This window comes from Sarcophilus harrisii, chromosome 5 (assembly GCF_902635505.1).
Source record: "Sarcophilus harrisii chromosome 5, mSarHar1.11, whole genome shotgun sequence".
Taxonomy (NCBI): Eukaryota; Metazoa; Chordata; class Mammalia; order Dasyuromorphia; family Dasyuridae; genus Sarcophilus; species Sarcophilus harrisii.
Window position 1 is genome coordinate 151,287,279 of NC_045430.1, and position 22,015 is coordinate 151,309,293.

General features: G+C 34.4%; 1 protein-coding gene across 1 annotated transcript in view; it reads right to left on the minus strand.

Moving 5' to 3' along the window:
- COG5 (component of oligomeric golgi complex 5) overlaps positions 1–22,015 on the minus strand; it is a 328,255-nt gene that overhangs the window by 31,916 nt on the left and 274,324 nt on the right. The window contains exons 15-16 of the mRNA XM_031938757.1: positions 6,838–6,948; positions 4,861–4,923 (exon numbers count right to left, since the gene is read on the minus strand). Of these exons, the coding sequence (XP_031794617.1) occupies positions 4,861–4,923; positions 6,838–6,948 (174 nt within the window). The remainder of the gene's footprint in view (positions 1–4,860; positions 4,924–6,837; positions 6,949–22,015) is intronic.

Here is a 22,015-nt window from a genome sequence, read left to right on the forward strand (position 1 = left end):
TTTTTCCCTTCTCCATCCTCTTTTCAAACCTTGAATGAAGTTGTTTACCAAGCCCTTGACCTAGAGCTTTCCTCATTCCCTTTCTTTTCCTTGACTGAAATCTCCTTGACTCAGTCTTCTGAGACCTAGATTAGTAGGCTTTGTACATGTGTCTTCCTTTACCAAGTTGTCTAGGAGAGAGTGCTATGGAGAATATCATACTTAATAACGTGTTTTTTCGAGCTACAGACCAGATTACTTTGAAATTTGTTCAGCATGGAATCTTTTCCTGGAAGTCCCCAAAGAAAGTCATGGCAGAAAAAAAAAAAAAAAGTAGGAGGGAGAATTTATACATTAGTAAGTAAGCATTCTAGTCTGCTAAAAAAAAAGTGGTCTTGTCCTAACTTGAGAATAAAGTGGGGAAAAAAGCATTAGCAACTAGCTGAGTTCAGGATCCATAAAGTTTGATAACAGCAATGGAAAATTTTAAATGCAACTACATATGCTATAGGAACACTGATAAATAAACCTCTTGACAATCATTAGAAACTTAGCAATATTTAAATTACTTGAAGATTTAAAAAAAAACCCATTTACTTCAATAATGCTCTGGGTATCTTATTAAATCTCTTAGAACAATGAATATAATTTATGATATATGATAACTGGCTGAAACCCAAGAACCAAAAATATCTATCTTTTCATTGCATGACTCTAAAAGAAAAAAAGATATAATAACCTTTTTTTTCTTTTCTATCTTTTTAATGTTTGAACTAAAAATTCTATGTTATTTTGGGCTTTGGTTCCTTTTCCTTTCATATAAGGTACATTATCTATGTGTGTCACCAAATGGTATTGTTAATAATTAAAGAACATATTAATAATGAAGTTGTTTAATTACAATAGCTTTGGGAGTAACTTGTTTTCAAAATTATGTCTAAGTTACTTAAAACCAGTTTTTGTTTTAAATTGCCCCGTATAGATAGTGATTGCTTTGCTATATGCATACAAACAGTAATACAGCATTTACCTGGCATTATTAGGGAATAACATTCTATATAAATGAATTTTCTAGAAAGATTCCTTTAAGTGTCAACACTTTAAAAAAAATAAATTGTAAAAAAATCTATTGCACACATTTCCTTGCCTTTTAGAATAGACTGAATATAACCTAAATTTTTCTTGATGAATTCCAATCAGCAGAATGAATATTAATCACACCTTGCTATTATGATAATAATTGTTGGTCCACTAAAGTGAGCAAGGTACTTTGTAAGATGTTAGGCATATAAATGTAAAATAAAACATAGTATTCAACTTCAAGAAGCTTACAGTGTATGAGGGGATTAATAAGAAATATATGAGTGGCATGGCTTAGTGCACAGACAGTAGGCCTTAGAGTTAAGAAGATCTGAGTCTGATATACACTCTATTTTTATGACTCTATGTAAGCCACTTAATCTTAAGACTAAATTGCAGAATAGTTATTCCTCATTGGTGCAGTGTTTCTCTGTTTGGAGATCTTTATACCAATGAAATCATAGGTCTAGACAAAAAGAAAATACATTTTTCTTCCTCCTCCTCCTCCTACCACTAATAATAAAAGGAAAAATAAAATGAATGTACCCAAGAGATCTAAGTAAAAATCTGAAGAGATTTATTTCAGTTAGAGTAAATCAGGAAAAGGCTTTATAGAAAAGATATATAATACCCAAATTGAGTCTTGAAAAAGAAAGAGAGGAAGTAGTTTGTATCTTTTTAAAGATCTAGCCAGTCTTTTCAATTATATATTACCATCATCTACGGGGACTCTCCTAGTTGTTAATGATGGAATACAATGTATTAAAGAATTTGGGTCTATGACCTGCCTCACAGTTTCCAAACTGAATATGGAAATGATAAGGAACCCAGAGATCATCTAGTCTTAGTTTCTTAAGGAAACTGAGGGATGGAAAGGACAAATGACTTGTTCAAAGGAATACAAGTAATGGCAAATATATAACTGAACTTACATCTTCTAATTTAGTGCTCTTTTTACTACAGAATGGTGCTATTCCTTGGATACCCATAAGAAAGAAGAGTGCCTTTATGGACAAGATCAGAGTTGTCAAATATAATAGGCCAATGACCCGTGCAGGCCACAACACTGCAGAGCGAAGCCAGACCTGGATTAAAATGTAGCTGGGAAATATTTAACAAACTAAACAAAAGTATAATATAACTAATGCTAATTTATGGTTTTCTAAGTCAATATGTGACCAATGGAGAACCATTTCTATTTGTTTGAAACCACTGGTCTAGACCTTTTAGTCTATTATCACAGTAAAGTCTCAGTAGGTGAAGGTCCCCCTACCACTATGGATAGGCACCTCTAGACATTGAATGGTTAAGTGATTTGCCTAGTGTCACAAAGACAGTATATATATTTCATGTGGAACTTGAACTCAGATCTTCCTGGCTTTAAAACAAGCCCTTTATCCAATGCTGCATTTATATATGAAATTTTAATGAATAAAATAAGATGTTTAGAAAAAAGTGGTTTAGAGTTTGTAATTCTACCTGAATTCTAGGTCTTGAGGTTGGTCCTGGGATAGAGTTTGGCTTTTCAAGAAATCTGGGGCTAATCAGACATTTGAATGGAAATATGTTAACTTTGGGAATTCATCAAGACAAACACCAGATGAACAGGTATTTCAAAAGAGAATGGTGTATAAGGGAAATGAACAAATGATTAAAAAGGTCATGTTGGAGAATGGAATTTGGCCTTCTGGGTCACGACTTCCACTTCAGGAAAGATAGGCTCTTATTTAGGGATGTACTAATGTTTCATTCAAGTTATTATATATTTAAATAAATGTGTGTAGTGGAGAGAACATTGGATTGTTGGGAATCCTGGGTTTAAAGGAGGGCTCCGTCCCTAATTATCAATTAGATTTGGTACAAATCGCCTTACTGCTCCAGTCTTTGATTTCTTCCTTTATAAGATTAGGAGCCTGTAGGTTGATCTCTAGGGCTTCATCCCCATCAAAGAGCCTATGATTAAAGGTGGTTATGTCCATGGAATCTATTCTGTAGAGCAGTCTGTGTACAGTCAGTCTGGCATCTCTACATACACTGGTTCTACAAATTTTCATTGTAATGGACAACAATTATCTATACTTAATGTTTGCTATATGGACTACTTTTAGTTATTGTGGGCAATTTCCTTCAAAAAGCAGCCATGAAAAGAAATGCATATGTTCTAAATCAAAAGGGATCAACCACAAAAACCATAATGAATAGTAGGAATAAAACACACACGGGCGCACGTGCACACACACACACACACACACACACACACATTCACTCACTCATTCACTGACAATGAAAATAAATTAATATTTTAATGCAATAGTGGTTTGAGTGTTCATCCCCCCGGTATAGCTTCAGTAGCCATGAAGCCCACAGTGGATACTAACAAAGTTTTAAGTCCTCAAAATCTGTACAGACAGCTCCAGAATTGAATGATAAAGAAAATGAGAATCCTATTTTAAGCATTTTTTCAGCAAGGAGAGGGAAGGGAATAAACATTTATAGAATACCTACGGTGTCTAAGCTATGTACACTTTTTACAATATTATCTCATTTGATCCTCACAACTATTCTGTTAGATAAGTGCTATTATTACTCCCATTTTATAATTAAGGAAACTAAGGCAAACAAATTCAATAATTTTCCCTGAGTTATACAGCTCGTAATAAGTATCTGAGTTCAAATTTGAATTCAGGTCCATTATTTCAGGCCCATTTCTCTCTTCACCACATCACCAGCTGCTTTCAGTGACAGACTCATTCACTCTAATTTCATCTTCTTTCTACCTCAATTATCATACCCAGTCTTTTCTTTTTGATAAGTGCCATTAACACTGTTTATGTATATTTCATTAACACTGCTTATGTGGTTTCTATTAAGGCATATTTTGGTAAAAAAAGAAGTGACTTGGGGGGACTGAGGGTTTCAAGAATACTTCAAAATTTTCCTTATCAAAATGACCAACAGGATGATTTCAGAAAGGCCTGGAGAGACTTACACGAACTGATACTGAGTGAAATGAGCAGGACCAGGAGATCATTATATACTTCAACAACAATATTATATGATGATCAATTCTGATAGACGTGACCCACTTCAACAATGAGATGAACCAAATCAGTTCCAATAGAGCAGTAATGAATTGAACCAGCTACACCCAGCAAAAGAACTCTGGGAGGTGACTATGAATCATTACATAGAATTCCCAATCCCTATATTTTTGTCCACCTGCATTTTGGATTTCCTTCACAGGCTAATTGTACACTATTTCTAAGTCCAATTCTTTTTGTACAGCAAAATAACTGTTAGGATATGTATACTTATATTGTATTTAATTTATACTTTAACATATTTAGCATGTATTGGTCAACATGCCATTTGGGAGAGGAGATGGGGAGAAAGGAGAGGAAAAATTGGAACAAAAGGTTTGGCAATTGTCAATGCTGTGAAATTACCCATATGCATATAACTTGTAAATAAAAAGCTATAATTAAAAAAAAAAAAGGAAAAAAACTAATTATACATGACATTTATTAGCAATAAAGTTGAATCACTCTGTATCATTTTGACCCTTTGTTACAAGTTCAAAATGGTATTTTTAAATGTTCAAATACAATAAAATATAAATATAATTTTTTTCCTTATCAAAATGGACAAAATATGGATTTTCAGAAGGGTTTTGTCTATAAAGCAAAGTATGGATGTGTTCTAACTTTTAAACTTTTTTAATGTGAGTTTTTAACCTCAAGTAACACAAAATAGTATTCTTAAATCATTTCTAATAATCAAGAATAAATTAAATTATTTTACCTTTAGGGCTGCAGCTATTGTTTCCTCTGCTGCTGCTGGAAATGAACTCTGATTGGAAATTACCTAAAAAAAGAATTTTAATCAAAATAAAACATTGTTGAAGTCATCTATGCCTGCCAATATTGGCTACCAGAAAGTAACAAAATCTCTCAAGACTACATATTTAAATTATGCTTAATATTTTAGAGACATTTCTCATAACATTTAAAAAATCCATTTGTACTTTTTGATATATGCAGGTTATTTTAAAAACAGCATATGGCACATTAAAAAATGAGAACTATCAAGAACATTAAAGATTTTTTTCCCCATATTCTTTATCAGTACAGAAATATAGATGATGAAGCTCAAAGTAATACATTTATGTCATATATCTTAAAAAAGAGAAAGAGAGAAAGATATATAAGATGAAAAAAAAAAAAAGAAGAGAAAAGAAAAGGGGGAGAAGAAAGAGGTAGAAAAAGCAGAGGGAAGGGAAAGGAGAGAATCAATGCTTCGGGGTCCCAAGGGGAATCTGAAACAGAATCTAATTTTCGGAAAGTCCTTAAAACATAAATGCCAGACATTTCACTTTTTACAAATCAATACAGCACATTATAAAAAATCTTAAGAGTATCAATAGAGACATTTAAATCGGCCTCAACAGAATCTTCCATTAGTTCTCTAGAATAATAATGAGATGGCATGAAAAAATACAACCTTAGGGTTGTTGGGTTTTTTTGGAGGGAAGGGGAGAAGAAAGAGGGTAATTGTAATTTGTTAAGGAAATAATCGCTTTATATATGTTTTGCTTACTAAGCAAAACATACTTTTTATAAAATGACTAACTCACACAAAAGAATTGTCCAAATAATTAAAAGAATAAAATAATAAAGAATCTTTTAAGTAAATTGAAATATAATTACTACACTCTAGGTCAGAAACATGAGAATATCATTTAACTTCTAATTTTTTTTCAGGGTTCCCAAATATTTTATTTTTTCCCCTAAAGAACAGATTGGTTAAATAAAGCATATTCAAATTGTTACCATCAATAGTATCAAAAGGACTTTATATTTTTACTTTCAGCCAGAATGTGCTTCTGGCAGTAGTAATTCAAAACACCTTGGATAATATATGAGAAGGTTAGAGATCAATCAATAATTTATTCTGAGAGAGGTATTATTAATAGAAAAAAAATTCAATCATGTCACCCAAGGAAAGTGAAAAGAACATACTACATATTTTTAAACTTGAAATGAATTTGCTTTAAAGCTAATCATTGAAAAAAAAAAAAAGAAAAGAAAAAAAAAGCTAATCACTGGAAAGAAGAGTGAGAAATTTCAGTGACGTTAGTGCCATTTTTGGCAATGAGAAATTGCTTTATTTTGGTAACAGTTTCACATATACACCTATTTCACCATAGAATAATGTCATATTAGTTTTTCCAAGACCAAAGCCAAATTATATTCTTCATAGGATCCCAGATTGAAAGGATTACATCTACAAGGTCTTGTAGGACAATTTTATTTTTCATTTTAAAGTTGAAAAAGCTGAGGCTCATAGATTAAATGACTTTCCCAAGATCACAGAGATGGTAAACAGAAGAGACAGAAATGGAACACAATCCTTTGTTTATATAGCCAACATCCATTCCATTTTATCATATGAAGCACATTTGGTTCATATTTTTAATCATCTACAAGATAAAGACAACTAAATCCACATCCATGCATGAGGATCAAACATCTTTGGTACTGTTAAAATGAAAAAAACACTAAGCAACCTGTATAGCTAAAAGACTATGCCTATAATGAAAGGCCCACTTAGAAAATACTATTTTTCCTCATACAAATTTTCTATAAATTACTGCATTTTCTGCCATATTCATATTTTTTAAAAACCTAAAAATTCATATATTCTCTTAGTCTGTGGAAGGGAAACCCTGAGGCAAAATCAAAAGGCCTTAATTAAAATGAAAGAATAAATAAAACTTACCTTCATAACCGACTGGTGTAATTTGTATAATGAATTAACTACTGCTACATTCCTTCTCTGTCCTTCTGTAAGAGGACCAATGACCTGACTTGCTTCTCCTTGTGTGGAGAGCTGCAATAAATGAATACATATAAAAAAGTTAAAACAAGCTGACAGACCCTTAACCTCAGAACATATCAGTGAACTTGTTAATTGTATAAGAATTTAAGAGTTAATCTTTGAATTAGGAGAAGACCTAGGTATACATTAGTAGAGATGGGTCTGGAACTGTAGAAACAGAACTAGATTAGGGACACATGAAATACCCAGCGAAGACTCCACTAGATGATGTGACACTCCTCTAACAAGCCCCCAATAGGAGGTAAGAAGTGACCAACACATCTTGTATGTGTTGGCAATTATTCTGAAGAAACTATATGTCATTAGGCCAAGTGCACACTTAGATACGTCTCTAGTATTTGTTCCATGAGTTATAAACTTCGGCATAATTTTTTTTTTTTTTTTTAATGTAAGTGGTAAGTTTTAGTGAACTACAAACTAGGTACTGTAGAGTCTTGTGTTCAGCTCTGGCATCAGATTTTCTAAACTGAAAATTTCCCCCAATTAACAAGCATAGCATTTTTTTTCTTGCCTTCTCTCAACCCTTTCTCCTGGATAAAAAAAGAAAACCCAAACTCTTGTAACAAATATACATCAGAGTCTAAAGACATAGTAGGATGAGAGCAGTGTTGTCCAACTCAAACAGAGGTAGGCTGCATATTGACTTAGAGAATCACAAACTAACATTATTTATAATAGATTGTGAGGGTACACAGATGGAACAGTGAATAGAGTGCTGGGCCTGGAATCAAGAAGACGTGAGTTCAAATTTGATCTCAGAAACTTACTATGTGATCCTGGGCAGGGTTAAGTCACCTTGTCTGCCTCAGTTTCCTCATCTGTAAAATGAGCTAGAGAAGGAAATGGTAAACCACATCTGAATCTTTGCCAAGAAAATGCCAAATAGGGTCTTGAAGAGTTTACTGAACAATAAGAACATCAGGATATATTGTATTTTGGTTTATTTTGTTAACCATTTCTCAGTGACATTTTAACCTAGGCTAAATGTAGCAGGAAGACAAAAGTTTGACATTCTGGGTTACAGAAAGCTCAGTGGAAGGCATCAGGATATCAACGCTCAAATCCATTGAAGAAACTAGGGAAGGCTAGCCTAGCAAAGAGAATTCTGGAGAGGGGGAGGAGAGAATTGCTAATATTTTGCTATCTGTCCCATGTAAAAGAGATTAGGCTTCTTCTTTATTCTTGCTCTATGGCCACATGTATCTCACTAAACCCCAACTCTAGCTTACTTTCCCAAATCACCTTTCTCTTCTATGCATACATAGACTGCTGAAGAGAGCCTGAAGAAGTCACACAATTGTGCTGATTCCACCCCCTACAAAGTAATCCTTTTAATTCTTCTTAACTAATGCTTTATCCCCTTCACCACATCCACTTCTATCCTCAAACTCCTTCAGCCTCCCCTTTCCTCTTGGCAGAGGATTTCACCTCATACTTTCCTGAGAAACCATTCAGGAGAAGTTCCCTCTTTTGTCCTTCTCCAGATCTCTTTACATCATCTTCCACTCTCTCCTTTGCTCCAGTCTTGGAGCAGGTGATGAGAAGATGTACATTTGTACATGTAAAGATCTCTTCTCCAGCAAATTACTCTCCACTACTCTCCTTTATTCTTCTTTCTCATCTTCAATATTTATACATAGTAAATGCTTAATAAAAATTTTATTCATTTATTTATTTTTATTTCCCAGTGTACTGGTTTTTTCCCTGCTGAGTACAAACACATCAAAGTTTGCCAACATCCTTACATTCCCTCATGCTATTTATCCAACATTTTATCTATATACTTTGCTACCAGACTACTTGGAAAAAGTGGTCTATTCTCACTCTCTACTTCTCCTCTCACTCAATTCTCACCTCTTTGCAACATGGTTTCTTAACTAATCACTCACCTGAAATTGTTCTTTCCAAAGTTACTACTGATCTCTTAAACACCAAATCTCATGCCTTTCTCAGTCCTAATTCTTATCGAGCTCTCTGTGGCATTTAACATTGTTAACCAACCTTTTCTCCGAGATAATTTGTCATTTCTGAGTTGTCACAACCCTGTTCTTTCCAAGTTCTCCTTCAATTTGTCTGATAGCTTCTTTTCAATATCTTTTGTTAAATCAATCAATAAGTGTTTATTAAATTGCTACTATTTGCCAGGCAATGCACTGGGTCATCATCATCATCATCATCAATGACCACTGGGTCATCATCCACATCATGTCCTAGGCCCTTTTTTTCCTTCTTTCTCTCTCCATCCCTCATTTGCTTATCTCAATGGTTTCCATGGTCTAATGTCCAAGATAGCTTTCTGGAGGTCCTCAGGAAGGGCCTTGGTCTCAGCAGAAGAATCACCATGAGAACAGTCAGGAATAAAGTCCAAAGTCTTTATTGTCTCCTTCACAGTCTGTGTCTGTCATAGTCTGATCCAGTCTCCTCTGCCAGTCTGCTGGTCTGCCAGTTTCATCTTAGTGCAGGAGAACCACCACGAAGAAGGTCAAAGATGCCCTTATATACGTTATTGTAATTATAACATTACAACACACTGAATATATATGAACTTAGAGAACCATTACATCACCATGCTAAGTATTAAGTATATATGTGAACTAGAGAACAATCATCTCATCAATTCCACTGAGTTAACACCTTGTTTTAAGTATACTTGTTTCTCCAAAGTTGGGCCCTCAACACATGGCTTTAACTACCCTCTTAATGCAGAGGACTTGGTTTTTTATATCCAGTCCTAGTATATCACCCAACTCTAGGCCAATATCAGTAATAGTCTACTGGATATGTCTCATAACTATCAACTCATTTATTTCCCCAAAGTCATCCCTCTTTCAAACTCCTTTATTACCATTAAGTCCACCACCATTTTTCTACATCATCACAATTCAAAAACCCTCACAGCCATTCCTCATTCTGTCTCTCATTTTTAATCTATTGAAAGATCTTGTTTCTATTTCCATATTTCTTAGACCTATCCCCTTCTCTCTACACAATAACATCATCCTAGTTAATGTCTTTATTCCTCCCTTCTTGATCATTTCAATAGTCTGCTATTTGGTCTCTGTGCCTCAAATTTCTCTCCATTCCAAATGTCTTTCCCTTATAATGTCATCCCTACCCCCAAGTAAATTCTAGTGGTCCAGCTTGACCAGAAAGCCCATGGAAGAGGGTAACATGTATTAAGATTGGAAACATAGGATAGAGTCAGATTCTGAAAGGCTATAAATGAAGAGAGTTTTGTTTGATTACTGGGCTAACAAAGACCAGCTGGAATTTATACATATTGGCTTGCCCAAGGCCTAGAATACCTTCCCTCCTCACCTCTACCTTTTGGAATTCTGTTCTTCCTTCAAATAACAGTCCATGCACATGTTGTGAGTGAGACCTTTCCCGATCTCCCCAATTTCTAGAACTTTTCCTCACTATTAAAATTACCTTATCAGTTTTTAAAATATGTATATGTCAATGCTGACTCTGTCCTTACAATGCCTTGAAGGCAAGGATTATTTCACTTTGATTTGTTATCCCTAGTGTATAGTAGGATACCTAGTTTATAGTAAGTGCTTAATAAACACATTTTAATCAATTGTTCTATTTGGCCTTAGAGGATAGAACTTGAAGCAAAGAACATATGTAGAGAGGCAAATTTAGGTTTAATGTCAAGAAAATTGCTTAACAATTAGGGGTACCCAAAAATGGAATGGGAATCCTTTGCAACCAGTGGGTTCTCCTTTATTGGAGCTTTTCGATCAGAGTTGCTACTATTTGGGTATATTTTAGGCAGGATTTTTTTTTTCCAAGTATGAATTGGACTAGATGGTCAGTGAGGTTCTTTCAATTGCAAAATTTTGTAATTCTGTAAAATATACTTATTAACCCTCATTTATGCCTCTAAAAGATAGGCTCATATTTCTCAGATGAAAACTCCAAGAAGGTCAACAGCTTGTCCAAGGTCATGCCATGGATAGGTGAGCAGGTGTGTAGGCATGAAGAACTTGTAACTTCCAACTTATAGTCCACTTCTAAATGCATGAGTTTTAGGAGAAAATATTACATGCTTGACTGAGTTAAATCTAAAACTTATAGACCAAGGGCAAAACAAAAAGCCCTAATATTAAAGCCCTGAAAACATTTAAAAATTGATCATATATTGATTTAATATTTGTTAATGTTTATTATTTAAAAGATAAATGAAACCTGCTCAGGAAAAATAAGGAAGAAACAATTTTGTTCCATAAGTGTCTATTTACATAAAAACCAATTAAGAATTGGATTAACTGCAACTGACAGAGCAAATTTTAAAGAAAGGAAATAATATATTCTCTTCATTTATAGTGAAAAAAACTACATCCTTCCTTGCTACCCTTTGTAATAATTTACCCTCTAATCTTTGTTTGGCAACTACCTAATATACTTACTTTGTGCCTGTATGCTATTCCTTCATTACACCATAGGGTCGATGGAGGCATTGATGTACCTTTAAAAATAATATGGACAGGGGGGATAGAGCACCAGTCCTTAAGTCAGAAGGACCTAAGTTCAAATGTGGCCTTGGACACTTAAAATTTCCTAACCGTATGACCCTGGGCAACTCATTTAACTCCAATTGCCTCAGCAAAAATAATAATAATAATAATAATAATATGGATATACCTTTAAAAATAATTTTATGCCCCTTGGCATCTAGCACAGAGTTCTCTGCACATAGAAAATGATTAATAAGTGCTTATATGAATGGATAAAAGAAGTGTGAAAATGATTCACTAAATTATTATAACCATAAAAATACCTAACAATTTTCATCTCATTATGTTATTTTTTAAAAATTAAAAAATTGCCAATTGCAGTCATTATTCAGTTATTTCCATCATGTCTGACTCTTTGTGACCCCATTTGGGGTTTTCTTGGCAAAGATACTGAAGTGGGTTTGCCCTTTCCTTTTCCAGCTCCTTTAGAGATGAGAAAACAGAAGTAAACAGGGTTAAGTGTCCAGGGTCACATAGCTAGTAAATGTCTGGGGCCAGATTTGAATTCAGGAAGATGAATCTTCCTGATTTCAGGCCTACACATCTGTTCAAGGTACTACTCAGCTGTGGCTAAGAACTGTTACATAGTTCCAAATGGATATTTATCCAAAATGGAACTAATTATCTTATTCTCTAAATCCAGCTCCCTCCAAACTTTCCTTACTTTTTGCTTTTTTTTTTTTATTCCAATAGCTTAGCATAGCATCTTGCTTATAGGTTTTAATACATTTTTGTGGATTTGAATCGAATCCTTAGAATTTAGTAAATTCCCATCCTTCTCATATTTTACCTTATACTCCCCTCTCAGTACTCCTCCCACCCTATCATCTTTTCCTCATCCCAGAGCCTATCACTTAAGATAAAATGGACAAGATAAGAGTGAATTTCCTTTGAAATACAGATTAATCTTACTTCAAGCCTACCTATTCCCTAAACTTTATTCACATCCACTTTTAACTTCCCTCACAAGAAGTATAAGCGTGGGGGGGAGGGGAGGGGGAGAGGAGGAGGGAAAGGAAGGCGTGGAAGAGACAAAAGGGTTTTTTTTTTTTTTTTAGAAAGGAACTCAGTTTTAATTCCTCAGCACTCTGTAATAAAGGAAGAAGGAAACTGTGGAACTAATCCAAACCAAATATCATACAACTACAAGAAATCTTAGAGAAGTTATAATACACTTTACAAATTTGGAAACTGAGGCCCAGACAGGAGAGACTGCTCAAGATCACCTAGTAAATAGCAAAGCTAGGGAAAGTCTCTAGGATTTAAAGATAAGTAGATGGTATTTATTCTACAGCTGTTACAACGTTTTATATTTTTCTGCTTAACTTTTGCCTACCTCAGAGGCCAATCTGTAACTAGCTCCAGAATCCCTATATCTATCACTTAATTCAATATCCTCAAGCTCTTTACCTATTGAAGTTCTTTGACCTAAGCCGGGAAGTCATCAACAGCTTCAATCTGGGGAGTGTCCTGATTCTTATTATAGGACTAGAGAAGGATGTATTTTTGGTATTCCAAGTTGGAATGATGTATACTTTCCCCATATATAGTTACATATGGTAGTTAAAAGATTGTTTTGTGAAGTATCACACTTAAAATATGTTTTTGGTAACTTCTATAGACTGATGTGGGGAACACTGAAACTCTCTCTCTGACTTTGGGAGAAATACTTGAGAAACTCCTTGAACCTTTGGAGAAGCTCTCCCCTGAGAGATCCACCCTAGAGAAGCAAGATAAAGTGGTTTCGTTCTGTTTATCTTGGTGGGACTAATTGAGTCCAGGACCACTCCTACTTAGCCCAAACTGAAGATCTAGATTTCTACAGACCTCTATTGAATTGGAGATTAGTCTAGGGACACTCATTCAAATGGAAAACTTTTATTTAATTCGAAGATTTCAGTCTGATTTCAACTCAAACTGTACCCAGCCCCTCACCAAGTTTCAAATTATAAAAATGGGCAACTTGGCCCACTTTCTTGCAGAAGGCCTAAAGTAGATTGCTCAGCTGCTAGGACCCTCTGCCTGCTGAGAGGACATTCTCTTTTCAGCATTAATCCCTCTTTATCTCTCTTACCTATTTCCCTAACAGGACCACACCTCTCTTTACCTCTGTTGGGATTTCTCTGCTGGGAACTTTCTCTCTCTGCCAGGACACCTCTGCTAGATTTTTACTTCTCTGGCCGGATCTTGCTACTAAGGAAGTCAGCCTCCTAGCCAAAGCTGACTTCCCAGTGTCAATAAACTTCTTTTTGCCAGTCTAACTTTTCAGGTTTGTAAATTCATTTCCGAAGGACCTGCGCCAATCAGAAGGGGTTCTCACAACTCTCTGCCCTGTGCCTAACCTCATCCAGACTGTTCTTCAAAATCCATAATCATTTTGCATCTCTCCTTATATGAGAAAGTGTTCTAAAATCTAAATAATCAATTTATTTGGAACACAGTGTATTTGGAATTTGGGGTTGTGATTAGATTGCTGGAATTAAGTAGAGAGAGAAAAGCTAATTGGCTAATGTAAACCTAACCATCCATATTTTAGGTATGGTATATCTGGATTTAGAAAAAGAGAATAAATCACCTTTTAATATTTTCTTTAGCTCTGGTATTGTTGACAACAAGGGTACAATTAATTAGTAATCAGAGAACGAAAGAACTATTTAAAAAAAAATCTCAAGAAGTAATTTAATGTGTCCTCTTGGTTTTAGATAGTCCTCAATTTAAAACAAGTGGAATGATTTATTTTACAAGTTTTATAGAAAGGATTTTCACAACTTTCCATGATAATTCTGAAGTTTAGCACTCTTAACCACTGTATTTTTTAACCCATAAGAGAACTTAGGTGAAAATTTAATAACTTAATTCTTTCAAAATGAGAGAAATGAATGCATAATTTATTTTTCAATTCATAATGTGTCCAATATCATGTCTTCTAGGTATATAATAATTTAAATAAAAACCTGGAGAATATAGCTGTCAGTAGTTAAGGGACTATATTTCTGCCAACACAATTAGCCATGTTCCTTTCAGACAGCATTTAATAAAGACCAATAAGTACATAGTTGCCCATAACAAGGGGACTTAAGTATGCCCTTAGAGGATAGCAGGGAGGGGACTTAAGTATGCCCTTGACTTGATGCTTAAAGTCCTTCAGGCCTTCCAATTCTGAAATAGATGAAGCCTTACTCAATTTTCACAGCTGTCTTGAAAGATCTCACCTCATCTCGTTCAGCCACACATTGGACTGAAATGACAAATGCAAAAACTAAAGAAACCACTAATTAAAATTTAAATGAAATTTCATTATTTTTCTACAGGAAAAGGTTGGACATACATGAAGATTTTTTTTATCCCTAACATTACTAACATATTTTAGCTGGCTTTCTAGGCTCATGGTAAGGAGGGAAGAATAGGAATAAAATAGCTAATGAAATTATACATGAGGGTTCTACAAACAAAAGAGAACAAACAACCACCACCAAAGACCTTTTCTGTTAAAAAGTAACAACAACCATCACCTCTCACTTCCAAGCTAGTCTCTCTTTTTTCTACTTATTCGAATCTTACTTGTACTTCAAGGCTCACCTCAAGTCAATTCTCCAAAAAACTTTCCCTGATGATTCCAACCCACACTGATCTCCTTTTTCTACTGAAGTCAACAATAAATATTTATTAAGCACCTACTTTGAGCCAGGGACTACTTCAAATAATGAGGGGGAAAAAAAAACAAGCAAAACTAAATGAACCATATACAAACAAGCTATACACAGCATAAACTAGAGATAATAAGAGTTAGAAAAAAATCTTTAACATTAAAGGCAATTGGGAAAATTTTCTTGTAGTCAAGTCAATAAACATTTATTGAATATGTACTATGGGATACAAAAAAAGAAAAAGAGAGTTCCAACTCAAGGAGTTCAGTCTAAGGAAAAGATATATAACTGATATACAATTATGCAGGATAAACAGATTCTGGAGGTGATGGGGAGCCACTGGAGCTTATTAGGAAGTACGAGTCACAGTGAGATTTGCAGATTCCTCTGACAGAGTGAAAGATGGACTGGATTGGGGAGAGACTTGACAGGTCAACTAATGGGAAGAGTGCTGCAGCAGGCCAGGCATGAGGTGATAAGGGACTGTACCAGGATGGCAGAGTATTAGAAGACAGATGCACATAGGGCAGTACAAAGGTAAAGTCAATGCTACCAGTTCCTTTCCTGCATTGCCTCAGGTCCAGACACCCAGAATGATGAAGCTGAAAGAATACTGGATTTAGAAGACCCTGTTTCCATGGTGATCAGGGGACATCACTACTTTGGAAGCAAATTTCTGTAAAATGAGAGAGCTGGACTAGATGATCCAATTATGATCCTACTGCCCATTATAATATAAAAACTCAGTCTTCCTGCTCCTTCACACATCCACCTTTCCTTGTTCTATCAAATCATACATAAAAGTTTGAAAAGAAGAATTATAGGATAAGGCAATATAACCTAATTATTTTCTTCTTTTGTATCTCTTCTTGTTAAAGTCTCTCCTCTTCCATCGATTCTCAGGTGACATTTCTTCCGTGAAGTTTTCTATAATCCCACTAAGTAAAAGAGATTTCTTCCTCCTTTTTGCCAGAACTTCTTAGCACTTATCATACCCTTATGCAGATCTCAGGTATATTGTAGATTCCAAGGTTCTAAAGTAGGTACCTTTTGCCTTAAATTCTCTTAAATTGCAATCATTCCGTGGAAAGCCTCACTCACTGTCTTTCCCCTAAAAGTTATCATATCTCCTTTTCTCTAGAACCAAGATGAGCTATTCCCTTGAGTTATTGCTTACTAAAAATTTGCTCAACTTATCTTTTGCATTCCTACTTGTTTTGCCTGAAACAAATTCTTCTGTCCAGATGGTCTTAATTGGCTTTGTCCTTAATAATGAAACTGACCGCAAAGTATCTTTGAGCTTTTTGTTATCTTAACACTGGGACTACTTTTGTTAAGCTTTTTAAAGTAAAGTCCCAATCAGCCTTTCCTCACAGACTGGCTGTATGTCCTTCTGTGTTTATATACATCCTTGGTGATTCATCCCTAACTTCTATCCTACTGGCTGAGGTGAGGTGAAAATTTGTAGAAATATGTAGACATTGGACAACTTTCTCCCAGCTACTGATTGTAATTTTCCTACATTTGGATGATGAATTACATTATGTTTCAGCCCCAAATCCATGGCTTACATTATGTAGATAAGATGATTTTTAATATAATTATAATCAGAAACACTATCCTATCTAAAACAGGTTGTAAATTGGCATAACTTTTAGTAAAGAACCCCCTTCCGCATAATTTAGGCATACAAGAAAGTGTAGGGGTTGAATTAGAAAATGGTTACCAAGGAAACGTTTCCTCAGCTGGAAAGAAATCATCACAAGTTTTTATATATGCTTAGGAAGGTTACCTTTTTTCTTTATTTTTGTGTTTCTGATTTGAAAAAAAAAATTATATCACCCATGAGAAGAGGCTGCTTTAGGTCTTTATAGAGATTACCAAGAGTGTTACTATTAAAAATCTCTGGCTAAGATAAAAGTACACAGTTAAACTTAGAAGAAGAAATTTAAAAATTATACTCTACCTGCAAAATCTTAAAATAAATTCATTATCTTATCAACCAAAACTACTCCTTCTGACTTTCCTAATTTTTTTGGGGGGGGGGTTGGGTTGATGGTACTAGCAATCTATTTTTATTTGATCTTATTTTTTTAAATTATAAACCTAACATACATTGCCCCCTTGATTATCCTCACTCTATCATTTATTTTCAGTCTCTCACTGCTTCCCAACTGCATACAAATATGTCTATGATTCCCCCCCCTTAATCAATAAAACAAACAAAAAAATCTCTCCAAATCCTCATTTGATCCATTTATATCTACTAATTATTGTCCCACATCTCTTCTGTCTCTTGTGCCTAAACTCCATGAAAAGAACACTTAAGGTAAGTTCCTTCACTTCCTTTTCTCTCATTCTGTTCTTAATTCTCTCCAGTGTAGAATCATATATTACTGAATTCAACTGAAATTGCCTCCTGCAAAGTTACTAATGACTTTTAAGAGCATTCATCTTCTAAAACCTCCTCTTCTATCCTTGGGAAAGGATAGAGGATAGCGTAGTACAGAGACTCCTGGAGTTGTTTTAAAAGTAAGGTTTCAGGACCTAACATGCACAAAGCAACAACAGAAAAGGGTGCAATGTTATGTGGAACCACCAGAGCCATTTTTAAAAATGAAAAATATATTCTTTTGAAATAACTTTTTATCTCTATAATATTATCTGAAAAACCAGTAAGAGACAAATAAACAAACAAAAAAAAATGGACGTGCAATTGCTTGGTTAAAAACACATACACAAAACCCATTAAGAATTTTAATCAATATTCTGAAAGAATGTCTACATGTAAATGCAAAAGAATAAAATTTCTTTATAGTCCTAACTATAATACCAAGTATGCTCTTTGAACAAAATGTTTTTAGACAATTAACAAAAGTTTGTTAAGCACCTACTATGTGCCAGGCATTGTGTTAAGTGCTAAGGGTACTAAAGAAAGGCAAAAAAAAAATCAGTTTTTTTTTTAAATTTAAAGAAATACTGTTGTCATGGATCTGTTCACTGAGAAGAGAAACAATGTGTAAGGGGAAAAACTTAAAATGGGCATGATTTAAATATACATACATATATGCACACACAGGGCATTTGGTGATGAATATTTTTACATAATTAATATTCTTTTTAAATGAATTATATAGGTTTTTCCAATAAACATTCAACATTTGCTATCCAACTTATAATAAAGGACTACAGAAAGAAGAAACCAAGATTGCCAAGACACTAAGAATATACATAAGAGATTTAAAATTCCCTAAGTTACTTTTAATGAACTGTAAAGTAGAATTAGAATACAAGATTCTATAAAAAGCAAGAAAATAACTTAGGAATTTGTAATGAATCAAATTATATTTTAGATATAACAAGCAGCTCTAGAATCTATTTGTGTCTCTTTATGTGGCCTTCCAACCGGCACATTAAGCAGAGGCCAACATTACAGACCAAGTCCTGCTTAGGTAAATGTGTTCAAAAACCCACTAGGGTTTTTTGTTGTTGTTGAACATTTTAATGAAATTTATAAGAAAAAAATTCCTTTATTAAAACTTCATTGGTGAAATCAAGAACAATAATAATGGAAAATATATACTTCCTTTGCATACAAAGAGCAACAACATTTTAACATACAGACAAGGGTAGTTTTACCCTACAGTTTGTAAAGAAGTTATAATTAGTCAAGTTATAATTATACTTTTCCCTTTTTTCATTTTGACGTTGTTGAAAAAAAGATTTAAATTGTAATATCCAAATTATATTTCAATAAGAATTTAAGAATTTATATAGTACTAATCTCTCACTCCAAATGGATGGTACTGAGAGAGAAAACAAAATTTTTAAAAGATGACCCCATATTTAATATATATATTAGATATGTATCCTCAAATGGTTTGTTTTCTCTTCCTACAATATTCTTCAGATTAGGAAGGAATAACCAGGAAAGAAATCCCAGACCAAAGGGAAGCCTATAGTTCTTTTACTCTGAACCAGCAAAGCTTTCTAGTTGGCTGAAATTTACTGAATCCAGCAGCAGTTTACTGAAACTTCAAATGGGGCAAGACCAAAGGTCTGCAGCTCAGATCTAAACCCAGGAAAGGAACTTCCATAGCTTAAAGAAAGCAGCATTCAGACTTTGTTCAAAACCAGACGTGCCTGTGATTACACTGAAAGCTTTCAGATCTCCAAACAGAGTTATCCTTAGGATCCTGGAATAGCACAATATTTAAAACCAAGAAGGCAACAACAGAAATAGTTCAGACAGTCCCTACAGAAATGACCCTCGCCCTAGAGTAATTAATGTCTGCAGTCAAGAAGTAGACTATAAAAACAAGCAAACAAAATGAGAATCCCATCATGAAAGGCTATTATGATGCTGTTGTTGTTCATCCTTCGTTTTCAAAGAGGGCCAATGACTTCACAGGGTGATGTTTTGACTTGCAAGTGAATTAGATTTAAGTAAGGCAGGGTTGAACAAAGTTGTCAGTCTCATTCTCTCTTCCAGAGTCAATTAAGTCCATTGGCAGGATAAGAATCAAGTCAACTAGAGACTGCTCAGGATGCAGTGGATGACCTTGGTATTTTTAATGTCTAAGTTCTAAGAGCTCATAGTAACTGTTTCAGATGCTTTCATTGCTATTAAAAGAAACTGTTCTTATTGACCACTTCACCAGAGGAACTCTTCATGCTTGGGGTAGACATCTCCCTAACTCACTCAAAGCTTTGAGGCCTGTTGATCACCCTCAATCTGGTTCAGCCCTTTAGCCAAAACAGTTTTATTAAGCTGTGGCTGCTGTACATGCTGCAGCTTCTTGTAACCATAAGTAAGAGTTATTATGTTGACATGAATATTCTAGACACAAACCCAGAACAGAAGATTACAAAATATTTGCAAGCAAAGTCTCAAAGAAAAACACAGGTTGAGCATAAATTCAACTAAAATTTCTGGGAGAGGCAAAGCAAGATATTAAAAAGAGAGGAAATAGTTTTTATGAATGAAATGAGCTAGAGGAAAAAACTGGGGGGAAATGAGAATTATGGAAGAAAAAAGTGAAAAGGGAATTAACAACTTGGCACAGAAATACAAAAGTTTGACAAAACAAGAAATTCTCTGAAAATCTGAATGAATCAAACAATTAATGACTCCACAAGGCAACAAGAAATATCAAAATATTGTTAAATCAAAAGAGTGAAAAAATATTGTGTCAACAGCAAAAACAATTGACTTGGAACATAGTTTTGGAAAGATAATTAAGAATCACTGAGATACCTAAAAGCTATAATACTCCTACTCCCCCCTCCACAGAAAAGTACCTAGACATTATATTTTTATTAAATCATAACAGAAATTTGTCCACATCTCTTAAAATGAGAAGGCAAAATCAAAACAGAATGAATCCACCTATTACTTCCTGAAAGAAATCCCCAAATGAAAACTCCCAGGAACATTATCTAGAGCTACCAAGTCAAAAAAAAACAAAAAAAAAACCATACAGCAAGCAGAATAAAAGAATTTAAGTACTAAGGAGCCATGATTGGAAAATAATCTGTAGATATCAAGAATAATCTGGATTAAAATATGAGAAGAAAAGAAATAGGCTTTTTACCAACATTTTTCTATAGCAAACACTTTTTTCAAGTTACATAGTTAACTAAAAAGTATTATACAAAATTGATTTTAAAAAAATGACTTGATAAAACAAAATACAAACATTAAGTATGCCCTCCAGCAAGACATCTCCCCATTCATCTATAAGACTATAAAAGGCTTCTTGATAAATGCAGCAACAAAAGTAATTGGGTTAAAAGTCCTAATTGTTCAACAGGACTAATTGAATTGCATGAAAAATATCCTGAACTTTATCCCCTCTGAGGTTTTTTTCTGGTATTTTATTTCCTCTTATCTCAGTTATTACTTCTGTGGTTTTAGGTGTACCTGCCTCCTGCAGCCCTTGCAATCTGCTGTCTCAAATCCATTGGTGGCTAAAACTTGTTAGAATTATGTCTAAATTAAGAGGAAATAGGTTGTGAACAAGGGCCCAAGAGGTTTCCTATAAGCAAAGTAAGCAAGCTATTGTAATTCGAAGATACTATATTATCTATTTTTGTCAGTATGAGATTGCTTTTTTTATCAGTCAGATGTTGCAGTCAACAGAGCAAATCCTGAGAAGCAAGAGATTTGGGGCTTCAACTTAATGGGTTGCTATGTAGTCACTGATTTAAGCTGGGAATCTCATCTCCCTTCCCTTCCCAGTGATCTACATGGTATGGAAAATATCATGCTTCCAAACTGTGAGGATTGAGGGAATGGAAAATGTTTAGATGTTACTTATTGCTTTATCCTTGAAGCAAATACTTCTATGGAAAAGTTAATTTGATGCTAAATGGTTAAATGGAACTGAGGTGCTAGATTTATCCCAAAAATGGGAGGGAGATATAAAAAGTAGAAGCTTAAGACAGTGTCAGAAGAACCCCTTAAGAGATCTGGAAACTGGCTAGGTGAAGATGTGAAAGCCAAAAAAAACCTGTTACACTGCTTATAACTAGTTATAAAGTTATAAAGTTAGTTTCCTTCCACCAAAATCCCTCCTCCAATCTCTCTGAGATTGACTCAGACCCTCCCTCCAATCTCTGAGAGATTGACATGGATGTGATTGACATAGATGTGATAGATGTGATTGACATGGAAAGTCAATTCTGTAAGGCAAGGATCATATATTTGCCTTGCTTTATATCTCCATCACTTAGCACTAGGTGCATTTCTGGTTCCTCAAAATATTGTCAAACTGTCAAATAAGAAAACACCATATAAGTGAGGTTTTCACTGAGCAAATATTTATCTATAGCTTAAATTAGATCAACTTGGACCGGGTACAGTATGGAATTATTCAAAGGTAAGGT